Genomic DNA, 24,921 nt, shown 5'->3' with positions numbered 1-24,921 from the left:
CTCTGCTTTCTGGGGTCCCAGTGCTCACAGCCTGAGGTGACACTGGCTGGGCCATCCCTGCATCATAGGCAGCAGGCAAGCTGTTTCCTGTCCCTGCGTTTTTTTGGCTGCCCTCGGCCTACCTCCATCTTCTGGCCCTGGCCTGGTGACATCCATGAGTCCCATGCCCTGGGGCACCCCCGGACACGTCCCGAGATGCCGCATCATGCCCAGTTCATATGCATCTCCCTCCTGCCACACAAAGGTCTTTAGAACTCCGGGTCATTTCAGAAGCGCTTGCCAGAGGAATGGACCAGAGTTTGCCATGGTATCGGGGGAGAATAAAATGACCCAAAGTGGAGTTTGTGCTGCTGACTGCTGTGGAAATATTCTTATTTTTTAAAATGGAGTTTTGCTTTGTCACCCAGGCTAGAGCGCAGTAGCACGATCTCGGCTCACTGCAAGCTCTGCCCCTAAGGTTCATGCGATTCTCTTGCCTCAGCCTTCCCAAGTAGCTGGGATTACAGATGCCCGCCACCATGCGGGCTAATTTTTGTATTTTTAGTAGAGAACGGGTTTTGCTATGTTGGCCAGGCTGGTCTCGAACTCCTGACCTCAAGTGATCCCCCTGCCTCAGCCTCCTAAAGTGCTGGGATTACAGGCGTGAGCCACCGCACCCAGCCCTGCTGTGGAAATACTCTTTGGAAAGATTCCCTGAGATTTAGGATGAAGAAGCCTGACTTCAGCAAAGCTCTGTGTTTGCTTCTGCTGGGTTCCTTGGGTTCCTGCCACCCTGGAATCCCCATAAACTTCACAGAGGCTTCCTGGGGATGCAAGGCCATGCAGGGGTCTGTCTTTGGGTGCAACCTTTCAGAAAGGATGAGTTCCTTTCACCCAGTACTGCTCTGAGCCAACACCTTTCCCCAGAGTCTCCCCTCCTTTTGCGTGACCTGGGGCCCCTCTCCTCGTTTCAGGAGGTTCTGGCAGCCTTTCTGCAGGGTTTGCCGAAGGCCGCTTGCCTGTGTCCTTTCCTCTCTGGGATCCTGTATTCTCTTAGTTTTTGGCCTGCTGCTTTCTACCACCTTATTTTTTATGTTCTTAAGACTAAAAAACACATACTGAAGATTTCTAGTTTTTTTTTTTTTTTTTTTTTCCTGAGATGGAGTTTCATTCTTTTTTGCCCAGGTTGGAGTGCAATGATGTGATCCCGGCTCACTGTAACCTCTGCCTCCCAGGTTCAAGCGAGTCTCCTGCCTCAGCCTCCCAAGTAGGTGGGAATACAGTTACAGATGCTCGCCACCACGGCTGGCTAATTTTTGTATTTTTAGTACAGATGGGTTTTTGCCATGTTGGTCAGGCTGGTCTTGAACTCCTGACCTCAGGTGATCCACCCTCCTCGGCCTCCCAAAGTGCTGGGATTACAGGTGTGAGCCACCACACCCAGGCAGATTTCTAGTTTTCACCAGTGAGGTTGGTCTGAATAACCCAGCCCGCCTTGACCAGAACAGGAAACTGTACACACCTGTCATTCCACCTGTGCAGGAGGGACTGCTGGAGCCTGGGACCAGCCTGGGCAATGTAGGGAGACCCAAAACAGAAAAAATGGAAATGAAATCTATGCTATGTGTGTCAATCAAACCCTCTTTCTCCCTTCTCCCCACCCTCAGCATCCTTCGGAAAGCTCTGGACAAGATCGCAGAAATCAAGTCTCTGTTGGAGGAGAGGCGGATTGGTGAGTGGGAGAGGACGTGCTGGGAGGTCCTTTGCTAGGACAAGGGAGGCCCTGCAGGCAGCAGTCACCCTCCCGTGGGGGCCTGCAGCCACCGCCTGCTGGGATCCTCTCACGGAGGCTCTGCCACTGAGAAGGGACAGGAGATCATTCCCAGTGCCCAGAGGCAGGGGTTTCCCGGTTCTCCCTCAGCAGCCAGAGATCATCCCGCCGCAGCCCCTCATCACCTGCCCCTTCTGGGGCCTGGGCCAGTCACCCCCTCCTTCCTGCCATGGCCCACGCCCATCTCTTGTCCTGGCTGGTTTCTGCAGAGCCACACACTGTGTGTCGTAAAGCCAGCCTTCCAGACCCCTTCAGCCTGCATTAGGCTCTCTTACCCGTCTGCCCTCCCAACAGTCTCCCGGTGGGCAGAATCTTGGCACGTCAAGGTCCCCACACAGCTGTGCTGGTTCTGTGTGAAGTCAAGTGGGGTGTCCAGCCGTGCCTGAGGAGGTTGAAGGTGCACATTTAATTGTTGTGGCTTTTTTTTTTTTTTTTGGAGACAGAGTCTCCCTCTGTTGCCCAGGCTGGAGTGCAGTGGCCGGATCTCAGCTCACTGTAAGCTCCGCCTCCCAGGTTTACGCCATTCTCCTGCCTCAGCCTCCTGAGTAGCTGGGACTACAGGCGCCCGCCACCTCGCCGGCTAGTTTTTTTTGTATTTTTTTTAGTAGAGACGGGGTTTCACCGTGTTAACCAGGATGGTCTCGATCTCCTGACCTTGTGATCCGCCCGTCTCGGCCTCCCAAAGTGCTGGGATTACAGGCTCGAGCCACCACGCCCGGCCTGTTGTGTTGTTTGTAACTTTCTTTTTTTTTTGAGACGGAGTCTCGCTCTGTCAGCCAGGTTGGAGTGCAGTGGCCGGCTGGATCTCAGCTCACTGCAAGCTCCACCTCCCGAGTTTATGCCATTCTCCTGCCTCAGCCTCCCGAGTAGCTGGGATTACAGGCACCCACCTCCTCGCCCGGCTAGTTTTTTGTATTTTTTAGTAGAGACGGGGTTTCACCGTGTTAACCAGGATGGTCTTGATCTCCTGACCTTGTGATCCGCCCGTCTCGGCCTCCCAAAGTGCTGGGATTACAGGCTCGAGCCACCACGCCCGGCCTGTTGTGTTTTTTGTAACTTTCTTTTCTTTTTTTTTTTTTTTGAGACGGAGTCTCGCTCTGTCACCCAGGCTGGAGTGCAGTGGCCGGATCTCAGCTCACTGCAAGCTCCACCTCCCGGGTTTACGCCATTCTCCTGCCTCAGCCTCCCGAGTAGCTGGGATTACAGGCACCCACCACCTCGCCCGGCTAGTTTTTTGTATTTTTTAGTAGAGACGAGGTTTCACCGTTGTTAGCCAGGATGGTCTCGATCGCCTGACCTCGTAATCCGCCCGTCTCGGCCTCCCAAAGTGCTGGGATTACAGGCTTGAGCCACCGTGCCCGGCCGTTTATTTTAACTTTCTATTGAATTCCAACGTATATTAATAGGAGAAAAGTACACGTAAGTGCAGAGTTCAATGAAATATTCACTAACTGAACACACTTCTGTAACCAGCATTCAGATCAGCAAACACAGCCTGAACAGCAACTCGGAAACCGCTGTCTTCTGCTTCCTCCCCCTGGGTGTGCGCTGTGCTGCCCTCTCACTCAACTGTGGTTCAGCGCAGCAGCCCCTATAGGTGTTGACACATGGCCGATGGGGTCACAGTCCTGCTGGGCCTTCGGGCTCACTCAGGAACTGGGCGCTCCCAGGCGGTCCTCCAACAGCTCAGTGCAGCATGCTGGGGGGTCAGGGCCAGCACCTGTCCCTGGGGCCTCAGGCCTCCCTTCCTTCCCACAGCGGCCAAGATCGCAGGTCTCTACAATGACTCGGAGCCACCCCGGAAGACCATGCGCAGAGGGGTGCTGATGACCCTGCTGCAGCAGTCGGCCATGACCCTGCCCCTGTGGATCGGGAAGCCTGGTGACAAGTGAGGGCAGCAGCTTCGAGGGAGGGGCTGGTGCCCAGGGGCTGGGACTGACCCTTTGTTCTGCTCACAGGCCCCCACCCCTCTGTGGGGCTATCCCCGCCTCAGGGGACTACGTGGCCAGACCTGGAGACAAGGTGGCTGCCCGGGTGAAGGCCGTGGATGGGGATGAGCAGTGGATCCTGGCCGAGGTGGTCAGTTACAGCCATGCCACCAACAAGTGAGTGACACCAGCCCCGGGGCTGCTCTCTGGTCACCGCACTTGCCTGGGCTGCCGCTCTGCTTCCTGTCTGCACAGCGGGAGAAAAGCTCCCCAGAGGGTGCTCCCCAGAGGCCAACTGTGCAAAGAGCACCAGGTCCTCCCCCATTCTCACTCCCCGACAGGGACTGCACCCCTGGCTGCATCCACGTTTTCCTCCTTTTGTCTACAGGTATGAGGTAGACGACATCGATGAAGAAGGCAAAGAGTGAGTGTCTAGGCCAGGGCAGGGCACGGAGCCTGGGGGCAGCCTAACAGCTGGGAAGGAGCATCCCCACCTGGCCATATGTTGATATAAGCCCCTCTTCTCCCAGGAGACATACCCTGAGCCGGCGTCGTGTCATCCCGCTGCCCCAGTGGAAGGCCAACCCAGAGACGGACCCCGAGGCCTTGTTCCAGAAGGAGCAGCTCGTGCTGGCCCTGTATCCCCAGACCACCTGCTTCTACCGTGCCCTGATCCATGCACCCCCACAGCGGGTAAACCAGCCTCCATGGGAGAGGCCATGGGTGATGTCAGAACAGGCTGATCAGACAGACGAGGGGTCCTCTCCCCCATCCCTCCCCTTGTCCTCATCTCACAGGCTCCAAGCTGACAGCACCCACCAGCTGCCCTCCCTCTTCCACTCCAGCCACAAAGGTCACCATCCCCTTGCAAGCGCCCTGATCTACGTGCCCCCACAGTGAGTAAAGCAGCCACCATGGGAGAGGCCATGGATGATGTCAGGAACAGGCTGATCAGACATGCGGGAGGTCCTTGTTTGGACCAAGGCAGGGCATGGAGCCCAGGTGAGGCAGGAGAGGTAGTCAAGAAGACAACCACCTTCTCAGGATGCAACCTTGGTGACCTCACGGCCAACACAGTAAGCCTCAGCATTCGCCTGGTCACTGAGCTCAAGCAAAGCTATCCCCAGTAGGGACTTTCCCTTTTGAGAACATGTGCATTTTGATTTTACCTGTCCTCAAACTGACCCTTTGCTCATTTTAATAGTAAAAACTACACCCCGGGTGGAGATTTAAAATGCTAATGAGACATGTGTCCTAGGAACAGGCATGTATAGCAAATGCCCATGTGCACCCAGAGGACCACCCAGATCATGCTTGCTAGTGACACCTCTTCCCACCCATTATGAAAAACTGTGTAACATTCCCATAAGGGGAGTTTTCCTGCAGTAATTAACACTGACCCACCCTGACGAGCAGCCCGTTCTGAACTTGCTCAAGGTGTATTGTCTACTATACACTTAATTTTCAAAATACAGTTTTTCTTTTGCAGTAAGTTACTTTATGCTGCACTTCTTTTGCTGTGTGTCTCCTGCTTATTTTATTTTGTTTATTTATTTATTTATTTTTCAAGACAGAGTCTTGCTCTGTCACCCAGGCTGGTGGGCAGTGGCGCGATCTCGGTTCACTAAGATTCTCTTGCCTCAGCCTCCCGAGTAACTGGGATTACAAGTGAGCGCCAACACTCCTGGTTAATTTTGTATTTTTAGTAGAGATGGAGTTTCACCATGTTGGCCAGGCTGGTCTCCAACTCCTGACCTCAAATGATCCACCAGGCTGAAGTGCTGGGATTAGAGGCATAAGCCACTGAGCCCAGCCCAAATCATAACTTATTTTATTTTATTCATTAATATTATTTTTTCGAGATGGAGTTTCACTCTTATGGCCAGGCTGGAGTGAAGTGGGGCGATCTTGGCTCACTGCAACCTCTGCCCTCTCCCACACCGGTTCAAGAGATTCTCCTGCCTCAGCCTCCGGAGTAGCTGGGATTACAGGCGTCCACCACCACGCCCCGCTAATTTATGTGTTTTTGTTTGTTTTCTTTTTTTTTTTTTTCCATTTTTTCTTATTAGACTTTAAGTTCTAGGGTACATGTGCACAATGTGCAGGTTAGTTACATATGTATACATGTGCCATGTTGGTGTGCTGCACCCATTAACTCATCATTTACATTAGGTATATCTCCTAATGCTATCCCTCCCCCCAACCCCTCCCCACAATAGGACCCGGTGTGTGATGATATCCCCTTCCTGTGTCCAAGTGATCTCATTGTTCAATTCCCACCTATGAGTGAGAACATGCGGTATTTGGTTTTCTGTTCTTGCGATATTTATTTGTTTGTTTTCTTTCAGTAGAGTTGGGGTTTCGCCATGTTGGCCAGGCTAGTAACAAATCAAATTTATTTCATTAAATTGTTTATTTCTCAGGCAGGGTTCACTCTGTCCCTCAGGCTTGAGTGGATTACCACAGTCACAGCCAACTGCAGCCACAACCTTCCTGGCTCAGGTGATCCTCCTGCCTTCACCTACCAAGTAGCTGGCACTACAGGTGCCCACCACCACGTGCAGATCATTTTCTCAAATTTTTGTAGGGACGGCGTCTTGTAACATTGATCAGGCTGGTCCCAAACTCCTGTCCTCCAGTGATCCTCTGGTCTCAACTTTGCAAATTACTGGGATTACAGGCATGAGCCACCCTGCCTGGCCCACAAATCATATTTTATTCTCTTTTTAAAAGCTGATTTTATTGGCCAGGTGCGGTGGCTCACGCCTGTAATCCCAGCACTTTGGGAGGCCGAGGTGGGCAGATCACAAGGTCAGGAGATCGAGACCATCCTGGCTAACGTGGTGAAACCTCGTCTCTACTAAAAATACAAAAAATTAGCCAGGCGTGGTGGCAGGCGCCTGTGGTCCCAGCTACTCGGGAGGCTGAGGCAGGAGAATGGCGTGGGCCTGGGAGGCGGAGCTTGCAGTGAGCCAAGATTGCGCCACTGCACTCCAGCCTGGGCGACAGAGAGAGACTCCGTCTCAAAAAAAAAAAAAAAAATTGATTTTATTTTGTTATTACTATTTTTTTCAACAGAATCTCACTATGTTGCCCAGGTTGGTCTTCAACTCCTGGGTTCAAATGATCCTCCCACCTCAGCCTCCCAAATTGCTGGGATTACAGACATAACCTACTGTCCCTGGTCCTCAATTCATATTTGATTCTTGAGCCCCTTGGTCAGGCTTGATTCGCACACTCCCTCTGCAGTGACCCGGGGAGCCCCTCTCACAGCTCAGAGCGGAAGCTGAGGCTGCAGCCTGCCATCTTCTCCGCATAGTCCGCATCGAAGCGCTCATTCTGCGCCACGGTGAAGGTGGTCTTCCAGTCCCCAGCCATGCCTGGGGGAGGAAGGCAGGGAGCAAAGCTGGAGTCTCATCCCAGGGGAGGCCCCGAGTGCCTATGGGGAGGCTCCAGCCGCTGCTCCCACCCGCCCCAAATCCCGTGCTGGCCGGCGCCCACCTTTCCTCATGAAGGGGGAGATACTGTGGTCCATGAACTCCTGGGGGACGGTGGTGTAGTTGGTCATAGGGTTCTTCTTCATCTCCTTGAATGACGTGTGTTGAACCATGAGGTCCATGGTCTCCTCCGGCAGGGAGCACCCCACAAACTCCAGGATCTTCCGAATCTCCCTTTTGGGGTTCTGAGGAGCAGAGGCTCCTCAGTGGAGGCTAGGTTTGCTGATTCGGGAAAATAAAAGGGGTCCCCTTCTCTAACCTCAGAGGGGAACTGGCCACTTCCACTAGAAAACCCACAGAGCCAGCTCCTCGATCCCGGGGGCCCCGGTCCCTGGGGCAAAATGAATTGCTCTCTGCCCTGTGTTCCCATCATGAGCTGGGCTTGGCTCCTATAGGTGAGGACCGGGATGATCTTCTTCCGTGACTGTGGCCCTGGGTGGCACACCCTTTGGTGGGGATAAGCAATAGGACTAAGTATCTAATCCGTGGCCACCCTGCAGCTGACTCAGGTGCGGGAGATGAGAGCTGTGCGGGGCCCGCTGCCAGGTGGGGCTGTAGCGGGGAGGCCTGGGCCAGGGAGGCAGGATGCGGAATCTGGGCCTACTATGGGGGCCGGCCAGGAACGGGGCTGGGCAGCCTTGACGGGTCCCTGTGAGGTGCCTGCCCCCAGGTGTCACATGAGGGAAGCATCGCAGGTGGTCTCACCTCCTTCATGTCTTCATAGAAGAGGTAGAGAACAGGGTGGGTGTGGCTCAGCTCCCACCACTCCTGCACATGCTGGTACCAGGACCCGTAGGACACTGGAGAAGCGGGCAGGGGGCAGTGACACAGGGTTACTGTGCGTTGTAGCCACCACCTCTAGGCTCCACACCCTCCTTCCTCCCGTCAAACCCACCTTCTCCAGCCATGAACTTCTCCAGGAAGCTGTCCCAGGTCCCAGGGTCAGGGTGCACCTTGGCCATGTGGTAGAAGTGGTAGTAGGAGACCGCCACATCCTTTGCGTTGCGGGCAACATAGACCACCTGCGGGGACAGAAGACTCGACCCCAGCACCATCACCACACAGCCTTCCCCTGGCCAGCTCATCTCTTGGTTTGGCAAAGGAGGAACCTGAGGCTTAGAGGCTGACTTGCTTGACATCCCACGGCACAGGTAGGATCAAGCCGGGGTCTGAACCCTGCTCAGAAGCCAAAGTCCTGCCTGGTCTCTGACACCATCATATTCTAAAGTAATATAATCTGCATCAATGCATCACACCCCGATGTGGAGCAAAGCATGCTCCGCCAGGCATGTTCCCACCACCACCAAATTTTGTGGGCCCGTGAGGATCCACCCTCTACCTTTCTTTTTTTTTTTTTTTTTTTTTTTTTTTTTTTTTTTTTTTTTTTTGAGACGGAGTCTCGCTCTGTTGCCCAGGCTGGAGTGCAGTGGCGCAATCTCGGCTCACTGCAAGCTCCATCTCCCGGGTTCCCGCCATTCTCCTGCCTCAGCCTCCCGAGTAGCTGGGACTACAGGCGCCCGCCACCACGCCCGGCTAGTTTTTTGTATTTTTAGTAGAGACGGGGTTTCACCGTGTTAGCCAGGATGGTCTCGATCTCCTGACCTCGTGATCCGCCCGTCTCGGCCTCCCAAAGTGCTGGGATTACAGGCTTGAGCCACCGCGCCCGGCCCCCTCTACCTTTCTTAGGTCTACAATGAAGAGTCTCATGTTCTTGGTCATCAGAGCAAGAGGCAGACAGTCCCCCCGCCGTGGAAGATGAGACAAAGCTGGAGGAAGTGAGGCGACTTTCCCAGAAGAACAGGACTAAAGGTGGGCTGAGCCGGGGCCTCCTTCCCTGGATTCACATGCCCCACACCTGGACCTTTGCTTTTTCTTTTTGTTGTGACAGTATTTTACTTTATTATTTATTTATTTATTTATTTATTTATTTATTTATTTATTGAGACAGAGAGTCTCAAAAAAAAAAAAAAAAAGAAAGAGTGCACTGGAGTGATAATAGCTCACTGCAACCTTGACCTCCCAGGCTCAAGCAATCCTCCAACCTCAGACTGTCAAGTAGCTGGCACTAGAGTGCCATGCCACCATGCCCTGCTGATATTTTGCATTTTCATAGAGATGAAGTCTCCTCGTGTTTCCCGGGCTGGTCTGGAACTCCTGAGCTCAAGCGTTCCACCCACCTTGGCCTCCCAAAGTGCTGGCATTACAGCAGTGAGCCATCACAGGTGGCACCCTTTTTGTGTGTGTTTTGAGAGGGAGTTTTGCTGTTGTTGCCCAGGCTGGAGTGCAATGGTGTGATCTCAGGAGTGCAATGGTGTGATCTCAGCTCACCGCAACCTCTCCTCCCGGGTTCAAGTGATTATCTTGCCTCAGGCTCCTGAGCAGCGGGATTACAGGCATGCGCCACCACACCCAGCCAATTTTATATTTTTAGTAGAGATGGGGTTTTTCTACGTTGCTCAGGGTGGTCTCAAAGTCCCAACCTCAGATGATCTGCCCTGCTCAGCCTCCCAAAGTGCTGGGATTTCAGGCGTGAGCCACTGCACTCGGAACTTTTTAAAAATCTTTACTTATTTATTTATGCTGTTTGAAACAAAGTCACTTTCTGTCTCCTAGGCTGGAGTGCAGTGGCTCGATCTCGGCTCACTGCAACCACCCGCCTGCCAGGTTCAAGTGATTCTCCTGCCTCAGCCTCCTGAATAGCTGAGATTACAGGCGCCCGCCCCAACGCCTGGCTATTTTTTATTTTTAGCACAAACGGGGCTTCCTGATGTTGGCCAGGGTGGTGGTCTCCAACTCCTGACCTCAGGTGATCCGCCCACCTGCCTCGACCTCCCAAAGTGCTGAGATTACAGGAGTGAGCCACCACCTGCCTGCCCGCCCCCGCCCCTTTTTTTTTTTGAGACAGAGTTTCACTCTTGTTGCCCAGGCTAGATCTCGGCTCACTGCAACCTCTGCCTCCCAGGTTCAAGCAATTCTTCTGCCTCAGCCTCCCAAGTAGCTGGGATTACAGGTGCCCAACACCATGCCTGGCTAATTTTTTCGGATTTTTAGTAATGATGGGATTTTGCCATATTGGCCAGGGTGGTCTCCAGCTCCAGACCTCAGGTGATCTGCTAGCCTCAGCCTGTTAAAGTGCTGGGATTACAGGCATGAGCCACCGCGTCTGCCGGCCCCTCTTTTTATTCTTCATCTTTTTTTGAGACAAGGTTTCTCTGTCACCAGGTCTGGAGTGCAGTGGTGTGATCATAGCTTACTTCACTCTTGAACTCCCAGGCTCAGGTGATCCTCCCACCTCAGCCTCCTGAGTAGCTGGTACTACAGGTACACACCACTATGCATACCTGATTTTCTTTTTTGTTTTTTTTTGGAAGAGACTGGTCTGGAACTTCTGGCTTCAAGGGATCTTCCCACCTCAGCCTCCCAAAGTGCTGGGATTACGGATGTGAAATACTGTGCCCAGCCTCACCTTGACCTTCTGATCCAACAGAGTCTGGGGCAGCAGAGCCAGGGGCAGGTGTGTCTTCAGGAGCCGTGGGGCCGGTGTGTCTTTCAGAGTCTCCAGCCCTGAGCAGTGGGTCAGGGAAGGTCTGGTGAGCTGAAGGCCCAGCCCTGTCTTCCTCCCCTCCCCTTGCACCCAGGACAGGGTCACACACCTGAGGGAATCCCTGGGGCTTTGAACTCAAGGAAGGGCACCCGCATGAAGATGGGAGCTCGGTGACACTTCTCCAGGTCGCCGCCTTGGTAGATCATGTCCAGTATCTGGCTCACCCAGGTAGTCCCTGGAGAGGGAGGGAGATGGGAGGTGAGCAGGCTGAGGGCACAACCTCGCTGGCCAAGGTGGGGACTGCCGCCTGGGAGAGGGTGGGTGGCCCTCCTCACCTACCGGACTTGGGGTAGGTGCTGATGAGCAGGTCATCGGCCCGGGCCCGGAAGCTCTGCAGGGGTCCCAGTGCCTCTGCAAAGTACTTGATGAGTGGAACCCCCTTCACGTACTCCAGTGGTGGGCGGGAGGTGTCCTGAATCAGCTCCATGTTCCTGCGTCAGGGGCCAGAGCCAGGCCCACTTCCTTTAACACCATCACAACCGCAAGAAAGCGGCATTCTTGCTTTCAGGGAAGTCACTGGGGCCTAGGGAGGCTGAGTGATTTGCCTATACTCACAAAGCCAGTCAGTGGCAGGGCTGGGGCTGAAACCAGGTCGGCCTCTAATGCGGTGGTTCCCCAGCCTGGCCACACCGTTCATTCACCTGCAGAGCTGTTCAAAATCCCAGGGCCTGGGCCATGGTGCAGACCAGTGAAAGCACCCTCGTGGCGCGGGGCCCAGATAGCAGGGCGTGTGAAGGTCTCCAGGAGAGTCCAGCCGCACTGAGGAAGCTCTAGGGCCTGCCTGTGCTGTCTCCCTACAAGCCATTGCCCTCTGTCTCACCATTTCCTGCTGTGACCCCCAGCCTCCACCCAGTGGGCTCGTGTCCCCGATGTTCCACTCTTTGAGTTCCCTGTGCCCCTCACATGTGGAAACCTCCCAGGCTGACCAGGCCTGTGATCTACTTGCCCGGCCACAGTCCATCTGGGCTCCAGGACAAACACGGCCCATTGAGCAACTGAGCTGGTACTAGGGGCCAGAGCCTGCTGTGGGAATGAACAAAACTCTGATGACTCAGCAAAAGGATGGGCCCAGGCAGGGTGGCTCCCGCCTGTAATCCCAGACCCTAGGGAGGCCGAGGCCAGGAGTTGGAGACCAACCTGGGGCAGCATTGCAAGACACCATCTCTAAAAATCTTTTAAAATTTTTTTAAAAAATTAACCAGGCAAGATGGTGAGGGTCTGTAGTCCTGGCTACTCCAGAGGCTGAGGCAGGAGAATCACTTGAGCCCAGGAATTAAAGGCTGCAGTGGCCAGGATCCCACAGCACTCCAGCCTGGGTGACAGCAAGACCCGGCCTCCCCGGGAGAAAACAAAAAAAAAAAGCAAGGGAGGGGGATTCACGCCAGCCGGGGTTGTCTGAAATGGGATATCCATGGGGAAAGGGCAGGGATGGGAGAGGCCTCGGCTTCTGGAATGTTGGAGCCAGAAGCTGAGCAGGGTGAGGGTGCCCTGGGCCATTCCAGTGTGTCACTCACCTGAGCTCTCAGGAACCTGGCCTTGTGCCCTCCTCGCCCGCAGTGGCTGAGTGTGGGTCCAATGTGGGGAATGCAGGGGTGTTGTCTGTGCTGAGGGTTTCCTAGGTCCAGTGTGGGAGGGATCTGGAGCTAGGGCCGGACTTAGATTTGCTTCCGGAAGGAAAGGGTAGGGTTGGGGGTGGGGAAGCTTCTCCATTACCCTCCTTAGTATGCCAGCTGGAGAGAAGCTTAGAGTGATCTCCAAAGCCATGACTGGGTTTGGTGTGTAGAAAACAGAAGAATGAAAGGGGAAAGGGCCCAATGGTGGATTTGTTTTTGTGGGGTTTTTTTTTTTTTTTTTTTGAGATGTCACAGGGCTCCTGACCTGCCCCTGCCAGGCAGACCAACAGACAAGCTTTCTCTGATTGAACCAGGCAAGAGAGGGGAGGGATTGTAAGAGAAAGATGGGATAGGCAGGCCCAGGAAAGGTCACCTACCTGCCGGCTCCAGGCCAGTCCTGAAAGCGCCAGGGGTTCTGGCCCAGTGCAGCCCGCAGACCCTGCAGCCCATGCACTCCAGGCTCTGACCACAAGGCCAGTCTGGAGTGATGTGTGTGGGCAGAGTGAAGGGGCAGCGGGGAACAGAGCATGGATGCATAAACCAAGAAAGAACAAGGACACTGCAGTCCCACTGCCCTGGGAGCCAGCCCCAGCTTCATGGCTCCCGGAAGGAACTCACAGAACATTGATAGAAGATCCTAGAAGAACAGCAGCCCATGGCAGGTGCTTTTGTTTCCCTGGGTTTGAAGGAGGCTCCACAGACAAGAGATCAGAGGAAGTGGAGGCTTGGAAGCCACAGGGCCCCGTGGAAGGAGGGCATCCCCCCATCCTCCTCGTTCTTTGTCCTCACTATTTAAAGTCCAAGGTCAAGCTGGGCACGAGATAGCTAACCAACCCTCTGAGTAAAGGTGAGTCTCCCAAGCCTTCCAAGAAATGTGTGAGTTCAGAAGCAAGCGGGCAGGTGGGAGTGTGGGGGAAGCTGAGGCATGGGGCTTCCAGGCAGAGGAGAGGCTGCTCCCCTGCTAGGGCCACAGGCCCCTCCACCCTCCTCTGTGCCCCTGAGGAATCCCCGTGACTGGCACGTCCTCGGGCTACTAGCTCCGCCCCTGCCCTAGCGACCTTCAGGAGGCCCCCTTGACTCAGACTTTGCATTGCACTCCAGTAACAACCGGTCAGACCCACACGGGGTGGCACAGAAAAGAGGCAAGAATGTGAGATTAATAGAGTGGTAGCAAGTGAATAGAAAATTCCAGGCAGCAGTTTCACATGACCAGAAGAAGGAAACTTGAAATAGGTGCATATGCTAAGGGCCAATAAGTCCCTGAAAAATAGGATGAGGACCAAGCTGGCTACGACCAACCAGACACAACATGGCGCTGTATTTGATGTAGGTTTCACCTAGGATCTCATTGTACGATCAGTAACATACAAAACCATACACCCGCCAGTGCCAAGACGGCTCCAGGAACACCTGGATTTGGGTGTAAATTGTGGTACCACAGTCTTGAGAAATCTTTACCTTTTCCTGGAATCTTCATGAATATAACCCTCTTTAGTTAAAGAAGCCCAGTAAAGGTCATCCCCAAACCTCGTAGGGCATGAGACACTCTTGAGGACCCCACATTCCCCTTCTTGAGTGAGTCCTTTTGCTCTGCAAGAAATCTCCCTACATTCATGACTTTCTGACTTGTCCTTCAATTCCTTCTGGCTAAGGTGTCAACAGCCTAGAGAAGGCCAGGCACAGTGGCTCACTCCTGTAATCCCAGCACTTTGGGAGGCTGAGGCAGGCAGATCCCATGAAGTTGGGAGTTCGAGTCCAGCCTGGCCAAGATGGAGAAACCCAGTCTGAACTAAAAATAGAATATTAGCCAAGCGTAGTGGCACATGCATGTAATCTCAGCTAATCAGGAGGCTGAGGCAGGAGAATGGCTTGAACCCGGGAGGTGGAGGTTGCGGTGAGCCGAAATCGCCCCATTGCACTCCGGCCTGGGCAACAAGAGTGAAACTCTGTCTCACACACAAAAAAAAAAAAAAAAAAAAAAAAGCCTAGGCCACCAGTATCCAGTATCTGGAGGGGGTTAGGGACACTGAGGATCAGGTCTCCAGCAGTGCTGTCCAGTGTGCCTGCAGAGGCAAGAAGGTTGTTCACAGGCAGCCCAGGGCAGGGAGTGGGGTAAGGAGGCTGCGGCCAAAGCCCACTCATGTCTTCTAATTCCTGGTCTTCTGCTATTTCCTCCATGCTCATCCAGTACAGCTAGATCCGGTCACCCAAAGCAGTGACATCTCACAGTTACCAAGGCATGGGGCCAGAGAGAGATGCAGAGTCAGGCATCACAAGCCCCCACCAGGCTCAGCCCTGAATACCGAGATCAGGACTCGGCTGCGCCCGCCTGGATTGCACAACTGGGCACCCTCTTTCCAGAGCTGGACCAGGCTGGGGCTGGCGGACTGCACTCACCTAGGGCATTGGCCCCATAGGGGCAGAAGCTGCCCTGGTTCTTCCTGAAGGAACTCCTCTGACACGCAGATCACATGGGCTCTTAGCCAGCAGCCAGGGTTGGGGCAACACAAGGGCCCCTCTTCATCCCATCCCAGGCAGCAGGCAGGCAAGAGACAAGGAGGGAGAGGGAGCTGGCAGCAAGCCCCTCCGTGCAACAAGCACTGTTTCGGGCATCACGCAGCTCCATCCTGTGAGGAAGGGGTGACTGTTATTTGCATCTTATGGATGAGGAAATGGACGTGGGGGTTTAAAATCGTTGCCCTCTGGGACTAAGCTAGTGAACGTCCTGTGAGCATCAGCAGTGATTGATTGAGTCACAGCCTCACCACTGCAGCCAGACATGAACTTCCTCACAGCTCAGCAACACCCAGCAGGTCACTGAATTTCCCCAGGGCTAGTCCTCTACTCACTCACAAGTAGCGGGAGCTCAGTAGAAGGCGCCCATCGTCCATTATTTTATTGACTATTTCTTGGCCATTGTCTCTGTGCTGAACTTTGTTCTACAGCAGTGACAAGAGCTGTCCTCGTGCAGTTTAGTGCAAAGGTTGGGGTGGGAGAGACTAATGAGAGCAATAAAACACCTAGCAGGTCAGATAATAAGTATTCAGGAAAAGGAGTGGACGGGGAAGTACACAAGAGGTGCAATTTTATTTTATATTTTTAGAGACAGTTTCTTGCTCTTTTGCCCAGGCTGTAGTGCAGTGGAGCGATCATAGCTCACTGCAGCCTCCAACTCCTGGGCTCAAGCCATCCTCCCACCTCAACCTCCCCCGTAACTGGGACTACAGGCATATGCCACGGTACCCGGGTTCTCAGAGCTGCAATTTTAAATCGGAGCTAGGGATAATCCCACGGAGATAGGGAAGACCTCCGTGTGGAGGTGGCAGGTTATCAAGGCAGAAGGTGTAGAGAAGAACCTTCCAGTCAAAGGAAAAAGGCAGGTCCTGCTGTGCTCAGGAATGGCCATAAATACTATCATCCCCATCTTAGAGACGGGGACAGGGCCGCAAAAGTGTCCTGGCTCCTCAACAGCTGGATCCGAAGTCCTCTGAAGGATGAACCGCCCTGCCTGGGGTGGACCTCTCCTGGAGCGCGCGGGCGCGCAGGGCGCACAGGCCTCTTGGACCCCGTGTCCGGCTCAGGCTCAGGCTTGGTGTCAGCAAAGGGACCTGCGCGGCGCCCTGGGGCCGGGGAGGCCAGCGCCCGTGCAGCACGGCGGGCAGAGGTCCTGGCGGAGGTCGGGGTGCAGCGGGAGCAGGAGGCGCGCCTAGGACGGGGGTGCCAGGCCCATTCTTAACCGCGACAGGGTACAGGGGCGTCAGGGAGGCTCCGACCACGGTGCGGACCCCAAGCCCTCGCCCTCCTGCCGCTGCGCTGTCTCCTTCCTTACCCGAAGGGCGGCCAGGGCGGACAGGAAGGCGTGCACGACGAACATCATCTCCCTGGGGAGGAGAACGGGGGTGTCCCTGTGAGCCCTGCCGCGCCCAACCGCGGGTCCCCTCCAATCCCACCCCAGAGTGGGGTCCTCACTCGGGGCTTCAACCTAGCCCCAGGCCCCTCCGCTGCCTGAAGTCACGCCCCCTGCACCTGCGCACTTCAGGCCCCGCCTCCAGACCAGGTACCCACCTGTCCCCCCTTCTCTCCCTCCTGCGCTCCATCCGACCCCAGCGTGCCCACCAAGACCCCTACGCTGGCCTGCATCCTGGATTATCACCTCCGCCCCAGCCAACTCCTCCCCGGAGTTCCACCTCCGAGATTCCCAGGGCACCGGCTCCCCTTCATGCTCCTCCTCTGCCACAGGCCCCGTCCCTGCCCTGGACGCCCCACCTATGTCACAGGCCTGCCCACTGCCTCTCATCAGGCCTGTGCCTCGCGGGGTCCGCCTCCTCCAGGAAGCCTTCCTCCTGGCACAGAGACCCTCCCCATCTCACAAGGAGTGCAATGGCCTGATTTGGCTCACTGCAACCTCCGCCACTGCCCTCTGCCCCACCTTTCAAGCGATTCTCCTGCCTCAGCCTTTCCAGTAGCTGGAATTACAGGCATGTGCCACCATGCCTGGCTAATTTTTGTATTTTTAGTACAGACGGGGTTTCACCATGTTGGCCAGGTTGTTCTCGAACTCCTGACCTCAAGTGATCCGACCGCTTCAGCCTCTCAATGTGTTGGGATTACAGGAATGAGCCACCATGCCAGGCCTGGGCCCTGCCTGTTGTGCGATCCCCATTGTGCTGCTGGACCTGACGAGCAGGATGGACAATGAACCCCAGGAAAATGTGGGCCTGGTGATGGGGGTTCAGGCCATAGAGCAGGTAGACGCTGAAGAAGTGCCCTGGCCTAGCCGCGACCCCCGTGGAACCCTTTGAATTTTAGGAAATTCTCATTAAACACACTTCTGGGTCAGCACCGACATCAACAGGAGAGCCTCACCAGCACCTCGGAACCCGCTTTGTCTCTCCCTGGTTCCTTCCCCTGGGTGCCCGCTATGCTGCCGTCTCACCCATATGTAATTCAGTGCAGCAGCCCCTGTAGGACACCTGGCAGATCAGGTCACAGTCCTGCTGGGCCCTCAGGCTCACTCAGGAACTGGGCGCTCCCAGGTGGTCCTCCAACAGCTCAGTGCAGCATGCTGGGGGGTCAGGGCCAGCACCTGTCCCTGGGGCCTCAGGCCTCCCTTCCTTCCCACAGCGGCCAAGATCGCACGTCTCTACGATGACTCGGAGCCGCCCCGGAAGACCATGCGCAGAGGGGTGCTGATGACCCTGCTGCAGCAGTCGGCCATGACCCTGCCCCTGTGGATCGGGAAGCCTGGTGACAAGTGAGGGCAGCAGCTGCGAGGGAGGGGCTGGTGCCCAGGGGCTGGGACTGACCCTTGGTTCTGCTCACAGGCCCCCACCCCTCTGTGGGGCCATCCCCGCCTCAGGGGACTACGTGGCCAGAGCTGGACACAAGGTGGCTGCCCAGGTGAAGGCTGTGGATGGGGACGAGCAGTGGATCCTGGCCGAGGTGGTCAGTTACAGCCATGCCACCAACAAGTGAGTGACACGATCCCCGGGGCTACTCTCTGGTCGCTGCACCTGCCTGGGCTGCCGCTCTGCTTCCTGTCTGCACAGCAGGAGGAAAACTCCACAGAGGGTGATGTGGGTGGGGCCAGCTGTGCAGGGAGCACCAGGTCCTTGCCCTGCCCCCGTCCTCCACACTCCTCGACAGGGACTGTGCCCCTGGCTACACCCAGCGTTTTCCTCCTTTTGTCCACAAGTATGAGGTAGACGACATCGATGAAGAAGGCAGAGTGAGTGTCCAGGCCAGGGCAGGGCACGGAGCCTGGGGGCAGCCTAACGGCTGGGAAGGAGCATCCCCACCTGGCCACAGGTTGACACAAGTCCCTCTACAGCCAGGAGACACACCCTGAGCTGACGCTGGATCATCCCCCTGCCCCAGTGGAAGGACAACCCCGAGATGGACCGGAGGCCTTATTTGGGCCAGGGCGGGTCATGGAACTTGGGCGAGGCAGGAGAGATAGTCAAGGAGACAACCATCTTCTCAGGATGCTGCGACCTTGGTGACCTCACGGCCAACACAGTAAGCCTCAGCATTCGCCTGGGCACTGAGTTCATTCAAGCAAAGCTATCCCCAGTAGGGACTTTCCCTTTTGAGAACATGTGCATTTTGATTTTACCTGTCCTCAAACTGACCCTTTGCTCATTTTAATAGTAAAAACCACACCCCTGGGTGGAGATTTAAAATGCTAATGAGACATGTGTCCTAGAAATAAGCATGTATAGCAAATGCCCATGTGCACCCAGAGGACCACCCAGATCATGCTTGCTAGTGACACCTCTTCCCACCCATTATGAACAATCGTGTAACATTCCCATAAGGGGAGTTTTTCCTGTAGTAATCAACACTGTTCCACCCTGACGAGAAGCCCGTTCTGAACTCACTCAAGGTGTATTGTCTTGTCTAGTATGCACTTAACTTGGAAAATACAGTTTTTCTTTTGCAATATGTTACTCTGTGCTGCACTTCTTTTGCTGTACGTCTCTTGTTTAAATTATTTTATTTATTTATTTATTATTTTAGATGGAGTCTTGCTCTGTGGCCTAGGCTGGAGTGCAGTGGTGCAATCTCGACTCACTGCAACCTCCTCCTCCTGGGTTCAAGCGATTCTCCTTCCTCAGCCTCCCGAGTAGCTGGGATTACAGGGTTCACCACCGCATCTGGCTAATTTTGTATTTTTAGTAGAGACGGGGTTTCTTCATGTGGACCAGGCTGGTCTCAAACTCCTTACTTCAGGTGATTCACCCACCTCAACTTCCCACAGTGCTGGGATCACAGGTGTCAGCCACCGCGCCCTGCCTGCCTAATTTATTTTAAACCAAGAAGAGGAGAACCCAGGTATCACAACAGCTGTCAAGCTGGGAAGGAGTGTCCCCAGCCACAGATTGACACAACCCCAAGGAGACACACCCTGAGCTGGCAGTCACGGCCTCAGTGGAAGGCCAACCCCCAGATGGACCCCAAGGCCTTGTTCCAGAGGGAGCAGCTCATCATGGCCCTGTATCCCCAAACCATCTGCTACTACCACGCCCTGATCCACACGCCCCCACAGCAGGTAAAGCAGCCTCCAGGGGAGACGTCATTGGTGACACCTCCAATGTCACCAATTGATTAGAGAGGCTAGCGTCCCCTTCCTTATCCCCTTTGTCCTCATCTCCCAAGCTAATGGGACCTGCCAGCAGCCCTCCCTCTTCCACTCCAGCCCCAAAGGCCACTGACCCCTTGCCAACCCTGGCAGCCTTGGCAAGCCCCAAGTCAGCGGCATTCCTTCTGCAGCCCCAGGAGAACCAGCTCTGAGATGGGAATCTCCTGCCCTGAGCCCGGGGCTTTTGCCTCCTCGTGCTCCTGGTGACATGGGACACAAGCCACCTGAGGCCAGGATCCCTGCCTGCCACCCTCTGGGCTGCCCTGGGTCTTCTGAACACAGCATCCCTGAAAGGCAACAGACCCTCCAGCTATGGCCCCACTGGGAGGGAGTCAGCGCCCCTTCCTCTCCCCACCCTTTTCACTGCCCTGAGCCTCCTGCCACTGAGAAAAGAGCTCTGTAGCAGCAGGGACTGGGCCAAGACTTCTTGACCCCAGAGTGAAGGATGATGAGAGTGACTGAGAGTCCACCGCCCAGAGGCTCCTGTGGTCTAGGCTGGGGGAAGGGGGTGCCTGTCCTGGCCTGGGGGTCTCTGAGCAGCCCTTCCTGTCTGCCTGCCACACAGCCCCAGGACGACTACTCAGTCCTGTTTGAAGACACCTCCTATGCAGACGGCTATTCCCCTCCCCTCAATGTGGCTCAGAGGTACGTGGTGGCTTGTAAGGAGCCCAAAAAAAAGTGAGGCTGCCCGGCGGACTCACCATCCCCCAACGACACAGGGCAGGACAGCAGAGGATGTGCTGGGATTAAACAGACATTCCTCCTCCACTCATCTCCTGGGTTTTACTTCTCCAGACCCTCTCCCCTCTCCAAACAGGGCAAGTTGGGGAGCTGGAGTGGGGAGCTGGCCGTATTTGGCCCCGCTGGGCGATCACTCTTTCAGCTCAGGGTTTCTCTTGGCTTGAAATAGAGACTCTGCATTGAACACAAGTCATAGTTTTGTTGTTGTTGTTGTTGTTATTGTTGTTTTAAGACTGAGTCTTGCTCTATCGCCCAGCCTGGAGCACAGTGGCGTGATCCTGGCTCAGTGAAACCTCCACCTCCTCGGTTCAATCGATTCTCCCACCTCAGTCTCCGGAGTAGGTGGGATTACAGGTGCACACCACCATGCCCAGCTAATTTTTGTACTTTTAGTAGAGATGGGTTTCGCCATGATGGCCGGGCTGCTCTTGAACTCCTGACCTCAAGTGATCCGCCAGGCTGAAGTGCTGCGATTACAGGCATAAGCCACTGAGCCCAGCTCAAATAAAAATAGTATTTAATTTAATTTATTTATTTATTTATTTTCAAGGCAGAGTTTTGGTCTTATGCCCAGATTGGAGTAAAGTGGCACGATCTTGGTTCACTGCAACATCTGTCCCTGGGTTCAAGCGATTCTCCTGCCTCAGCCTCCCGGAGTAGCTGAGATTACAGGTGCCTGCCACCATGCTCCGCTCATTTTTGTGTGTGTGTTTTTTTTTTGCTTGTTTGTTTTTGTTTTGTTTGTTTGTTTGTTTTAGTAGAGACGGGGTTTCACCATGCTGGCCAGAATGGTCCTGAATCATAATTTATTTTAATTAAATTTTATTTATTTATTTCTCAAGGCAAGGTTCACTCTGTCCCTCAGGCTTGAGTAGATTAGCCTAGTCACAGCCAACTGCAGCCACAACCTTCCTGGCTCAGGTGATCCTCCTGCCTTCTCTTGCCAAGTAGCTGGGACTACAGGTGTCCACCACCACGTGCAGATCATTTTCTCAAATTTTTGTAGGGATGGCGTCTTGTAATGCTGACCAGGCTGGTCCCAAACTCCTCTCCTCCAGTGATCCTCTGGCCTCAGCTTCGCAAATTGCTGGGATTATACACATGAGCCACTCTGCCTGGCCCACAAATCATATTTTATTGTTTTTGTTAAAACTGATTTTATTTTGTTATTATTATTATTTTTTTTCAACAGAATCTCACTATGTTGCCCAGGTTGGTCTTGAACTCCTGGGTTCAAATGATCCTCCCACCTCAACCTCCCAAATTGCTGGGATTACAGATATGACCTACTGTCCCTGGCCCTCAATTCATATTTGCTTCTTGAGCCGCTTGGTCAGGCTTGATTCGCACACTCCCTCTGCAGTGACCCCGGGAGCCCCTCTCACAGCTCAGAGCGGAAGCTGAGGCTGCAGCCTGCCATCTTCTCCGCATAGTCCACATCGAAGCGCTCATTCTGCGCCACGGTGAAGGTGGTCTTCCAGTCCCCAGCCATGCCTGGAGGAGGAAGGCAGGGAGCAAAGCTGGAGTCTCATCCCAGGGGAGGCCCTGAGTGCCTATGGGGAGGCTCCAGCCACTGCTCCCACCCGCCCCAAACCCCGTGCTGGCCGGCGCCCACCTTTCCTCATGAAGGGGGAGATACTGTGGTCCATGAACTCCTGGGGGACGGTGGTGTAGTTGGTCATAGGGTTCTTCTTCATCTCCCTGAATGACGTGTGTTGAACCATGAGGTCCACGGTCTCCTCTGGCAGGGAGCGCCCCACAAACTCCAGGATCTTCCGAATCTCCCTTTTGGGGTTCTGAGGAGCAGAGGCTCCACGGTGGAGGCTAGGTTTGCTGATTCAGGAAAATAAAATGAGTCCCCTTCTCTAACCTCAGAGAGGAACTGGCCACTTCCACTAGAAAACCCACAGAGCCAGCTCCTCGACCCCCGGGGCCCCGGTCCCTGGGGCAAAATGAATTGCTCTCTGCCCTGTGATCCCATCATGAGCTGGGCTTGGCTTCTATGGGTGAGGACCGGGATGGTCTTCTTCCATGACTGTGGCCCTGGGTGGCACACCCTTTGGTGGGGATAAGCAATAGGACTAAGTATCTAATCCGTGGCCCACCTGCAGCTGACTCAGGCACAGGAGACGAGAGCTGTGCGGGGCCCGCTGCCAGGTGGGGCTGTAGCGAGGAGGCCTTGACCAGGGAGGCAGGATGGGGAATCCGGACCTGCAGTGGGGGCCGCCCAAGAAGGGGGCTGGGCGGCCTTGCAGGTCCCTGTGAGGTACCTGCCCTCAGGTGTCACATGAGGGGAAGCATCACACGTGGTCTCACCTCTTTCATGTCTTCATAGAAGAGGTAGAGAACAGGGTGGGTGTGGCTCAGCTCCCACCACTCCTGCATGTGCTGGTACCAAGACCCGTAGGACACTGGAGAAACTAGGCAGGGGGCAGCGACACAGGGTTGCTGTGTGTTATAGCCAGCACCTCTAGGCTCCACACCCTCCTTCCTCCCGTCAAACCCACCTTCTCCGGCCATGAACTTCTCCAGGAAGCTCTCCCAGGTCCCAGGGTCAGGGCGCACCTTGGCCATGCGATGGAAGTGGTAGTAGGAGACCGCCACATCCTTTGGGTTTCAGGCAACAAAGACCACCTGCAGGGGCAGAGGACCCAGCCTCAGTGCCATCACTACACAGCTCACCCCAGGCCAGCTCATCTCTTGGTTTAGCAAAGGAGGAACCTGAGGCTTAGCGGCTGACCTGCTTGAGATCTTACAGCACAGGTAGGGCCAAGCTGGGATTTGAACCCTGCTCAGATGTCAAAGCCTGGCCTGGTCCCTGGATCCATATTCTATACTAATGTAATCTGCATAAACGCCTTCACACCCCAGTTTGGAGCAAGGCATGCCCGGTCCCCTCCAGCTCCCTCCTCAGTGGGCCCGTGAGCACCCACACGCTGCCTTTCTGAGGCAGACACTGAAGAGTCTTGTGTTTCTGGTCATCAGACCCTTGCCAGAGCAAGCAGCAGATGGTGTCCCCGCTGAAGATGAGACCAGGTTGAAAGAAGTGGAGCGACCTTCCCAGAAGAACAGGACCGAAGCTGGGTTGCGCCGGAGCCTCCTTCCCTGGATTCTCATGCCCCGCGTCTGGACGTTTTTGTTCTTTTTGGTTTTTTTCTTTCTTTGAGTCGGGGTCTCTCTCTGTCACACAGGCTGGAATGCAGTGGTGTGATCATGGCTCCACTGCAGCCTCAAACTTCTGGGCTGGGTGATCCTCCCAGATCAGTCTCCCAAGAAGCTGATACCACAGGCACATGCTACCACACCTGGCTTTTTTTTTTTTTTTTTTTTTTTCCTGGAAAGAGACTGCATCCCTATGTTGCCCATGCTGGTTTCTGACTCCTGGCCTCAAGTCAGCCTCCTGCCTTGGACTCCCAAAGTGCTGAGCTGATAGGCATAAGCCACTGTACCTGGCCTCACCTTGACCTTCTGATCCAGCAGAGTCTGGGGCAGCAGAGCCAGGGGCAGGTGTGTCTTCAGGAGCCGTGGGGCCGGTGTGTCTTTCAGAGTCTCCAGCCCTGAGCAGTGGGTCAGGGAAGGTCTGGTGAGCTGAAGCCCCCGCCCTGTCTTCCTCCCCTCCCCTTGCACTCAGGACAGGGTCACACACCTGAGAGAATCCCTGGGGCTTTGAACTCAAGGAAGGGCACCCGCATGAAGATGGGAGCTCGGTGACACTTCTCCAGGTCGCCGCCTTGGTAGATCATGTCCAGTATCTGGCTCACCCAGGTAGTCCCTGGAGAGGGAGGGAGATGGGAGGTGAGCAGGCTGAGGGCACAACCTCGCTGGCCAAGGTGGGGACTGCTGCCTGGGAAAGGGTGGGTGGCCCTCCTCACCTACCGGACTTGGGGTAGGTGCTGATGAGCAGGTCATCGGGCCGGGCCCAGAAGCTCTGCAGGGGTCCCAGTGCCTCTGCAAAGTACTTGATGAGCAGAACCCCCTTCACGTACTCCAGTGGCGAGCGAGAGATGTCCTGGATCAGCTCCATGTTCCCGCGTCAGGGGCAGAGCCAGGCCCACTTCCTTTAATACCATCACAACAGCAAGAAAGCGGCATTCTTGCTTTCAGGGAAGTCACTGGGGCCTAGGGAGGCTGAGTGACTTGCCCACACTCACAAAGCCAGTCAGTGACAGGGCTGGGGCTGAAACCAGGTCAGCCTCTAATGCGGTGGTTCCCCAGCCTGGCCACACCTTTCATTCACCTGCAGAGCTGTTCAAAATCCCAGGGCCTGGGCCATGGTGCAGACCAGTGAAAGCACCCTCGCGGTGCGGGGCCCAGGTAGCAGGGTGTGTGAAAGTCTCCAGGAGCGTCCAGCCGCACTGAGGAAGCTCCAGGGCCTGCCTGTGCTGTCTCCCTACCAGCCAATGCCCTTTGTCTCACCATTTCCTGCTGTGACTCCCAGCCTCCACCCAGTGGGCTCCTCTCCCCAATGCTCCCCTCCTTGAGCCCCTCAGGCCCCTCACATGTGGAAACCTACCAGGCCCGCCAGGCCTGTGATCCACTTGCCCGGCCACAGTCCATCTGGGCTCCAGGACAAACATGGCCCATTGA

General features: G+C 55.1%; 3 protein-coding genes and 2 pseudogenes across 4 annotated transcripts in view; 3 read left to right on the top strand and 2 right to left on the bottom strand.

The window, feature by feature from the left end:
• The window catches only part of LOC104682153 (SAGA-associated factor 29), a 23,470-nt gene extending 3,111 nt beyond the window's left edge, over positions 1 to 20,359 (top strand). Inside the window, exons 3-9 of the mRNA XM_030924752.1 lie at positions 1,204 to 1,246; positions 1,647 to 1,711; positions 3,569 to 3,698; positions 3,769 to 3,915; positions 4,127 to 4,162; positions 4,269 to 4,431; positions 20,159 to 20,359. Of these exons, the coding sequence (XP_030780612.1) occupies positions 1,204 to 1,246; positions 1,647 to 1,711; positions 3,569 to 3,698; positions 3,769 to 3,915; positions 4,127 to 4,162; positions 4,269 to 4,431; positions 20,159 to 20,275 (701 nt within the window). The 3' untranslated portion in view covers positions 20,276 to 20,359. The remainder of the gene's footprint in view (positions 1 to 1,203; positions 1,247 to 1,646; positions 1,712 to 3,568; positions 3,699 to 3,768; positions 3,916 to 4,126; positions 4,163 to 4,268; positions 4,432 to 20,158) is intronic.
• Positions 1 to 24,921, top strand: part of LOC104681630 — a 62,673-nt pseudogene that overhangs the window by 17,886 nt on the left and 19,866 nt on the right.
• Positions 6,776 to 12,462, bottom strand: LOC104682154 (sulfotransferase 1A1). The gene is made up of 8 exons (XM_030925644.1): positions 12,354 to 12,462; positions 11,119 to 11,270; positions 10,889 to 11,014; positions 10,702 to 10,799; positions 8,131 to 8,257; positions 7,941 to 8,035; positions 7,240 to 7,420; positions 6,776 to 7,118 (listed from the first exon to the last, which is right to left on the bottom strand). Exons 2-8 carry the CDS (start codon positions 11,264 to 11,266, stop codon positions 7,006 to 7,008), a joined length of 888 nt encoding a protein of 295 aa, XP_030781504.1. The 5' UTR covers positions 11,267 to 11,270; positions 12,354 to 12,462; the 3' UTR covers positions 6,776 to 7,005.
• On the top strand, positions 17,082 to 18,504 carry LOC115895311 (SAGA-associated factor 29-like). The gene is made up of 4 exons (XM_030925648.1): positions 17,082 to 17,200; positions 17,577 to 17,706; positions 17,777 to 17,923; positions 18,283 to 18,504. Exons 2-4 carry the CDS (start codon positions 17,627 to 17,629, stop codon positions 18,452 to 18,454), a joined length of 399 nt encoding a protein of 132 aa, XP_030781508.1. The 5' UTR covers positions 17,082 to 17,200; positions 17,577 to 17,626; the 3' UTR covers positions 18,455 to 18,504.
• On the bottom strand, positions 21,483 to 24,584 carry LOC115895314 (annotated as a pseudogene). The gene is made up of 7 exons (XR_004055518.1): positions 24,211 to 24,584; positions 23,981 to 24,106; positions 23,794 to 23,891; positions 22,842 to 22,968; positions 22,641 to 22,745; positions 21,950 to 22,144; positions 21,483 to 21,828 (listed from the first exon to the last, which is right to left on the bottom strand). The product of XR_004055518.1 is annotated as a sulfotransferase 1A1-like (transcript).

This window comes from Rhinopithecus roxellana, chromosome 20 (genome assembly GCF_007565055.1).
Source record: "Rhinopithecus roxellana isolate Shanxi Qingling chromosome 20, ASM756505v1, whole genome shotgun sequence".
Taxonomy (NCBI): domain Eukaryota; kingdom Metazoa; phylum Chordata; class Mammalia; order Primates; family Cercopithecidae; genus Rhinopithecus; species Rhinopithecus roxellana.
Note: the sequence above shows the minus strand (reverse complement) of the source record. Positions and strands in the feature narration are given on the sequence as shown.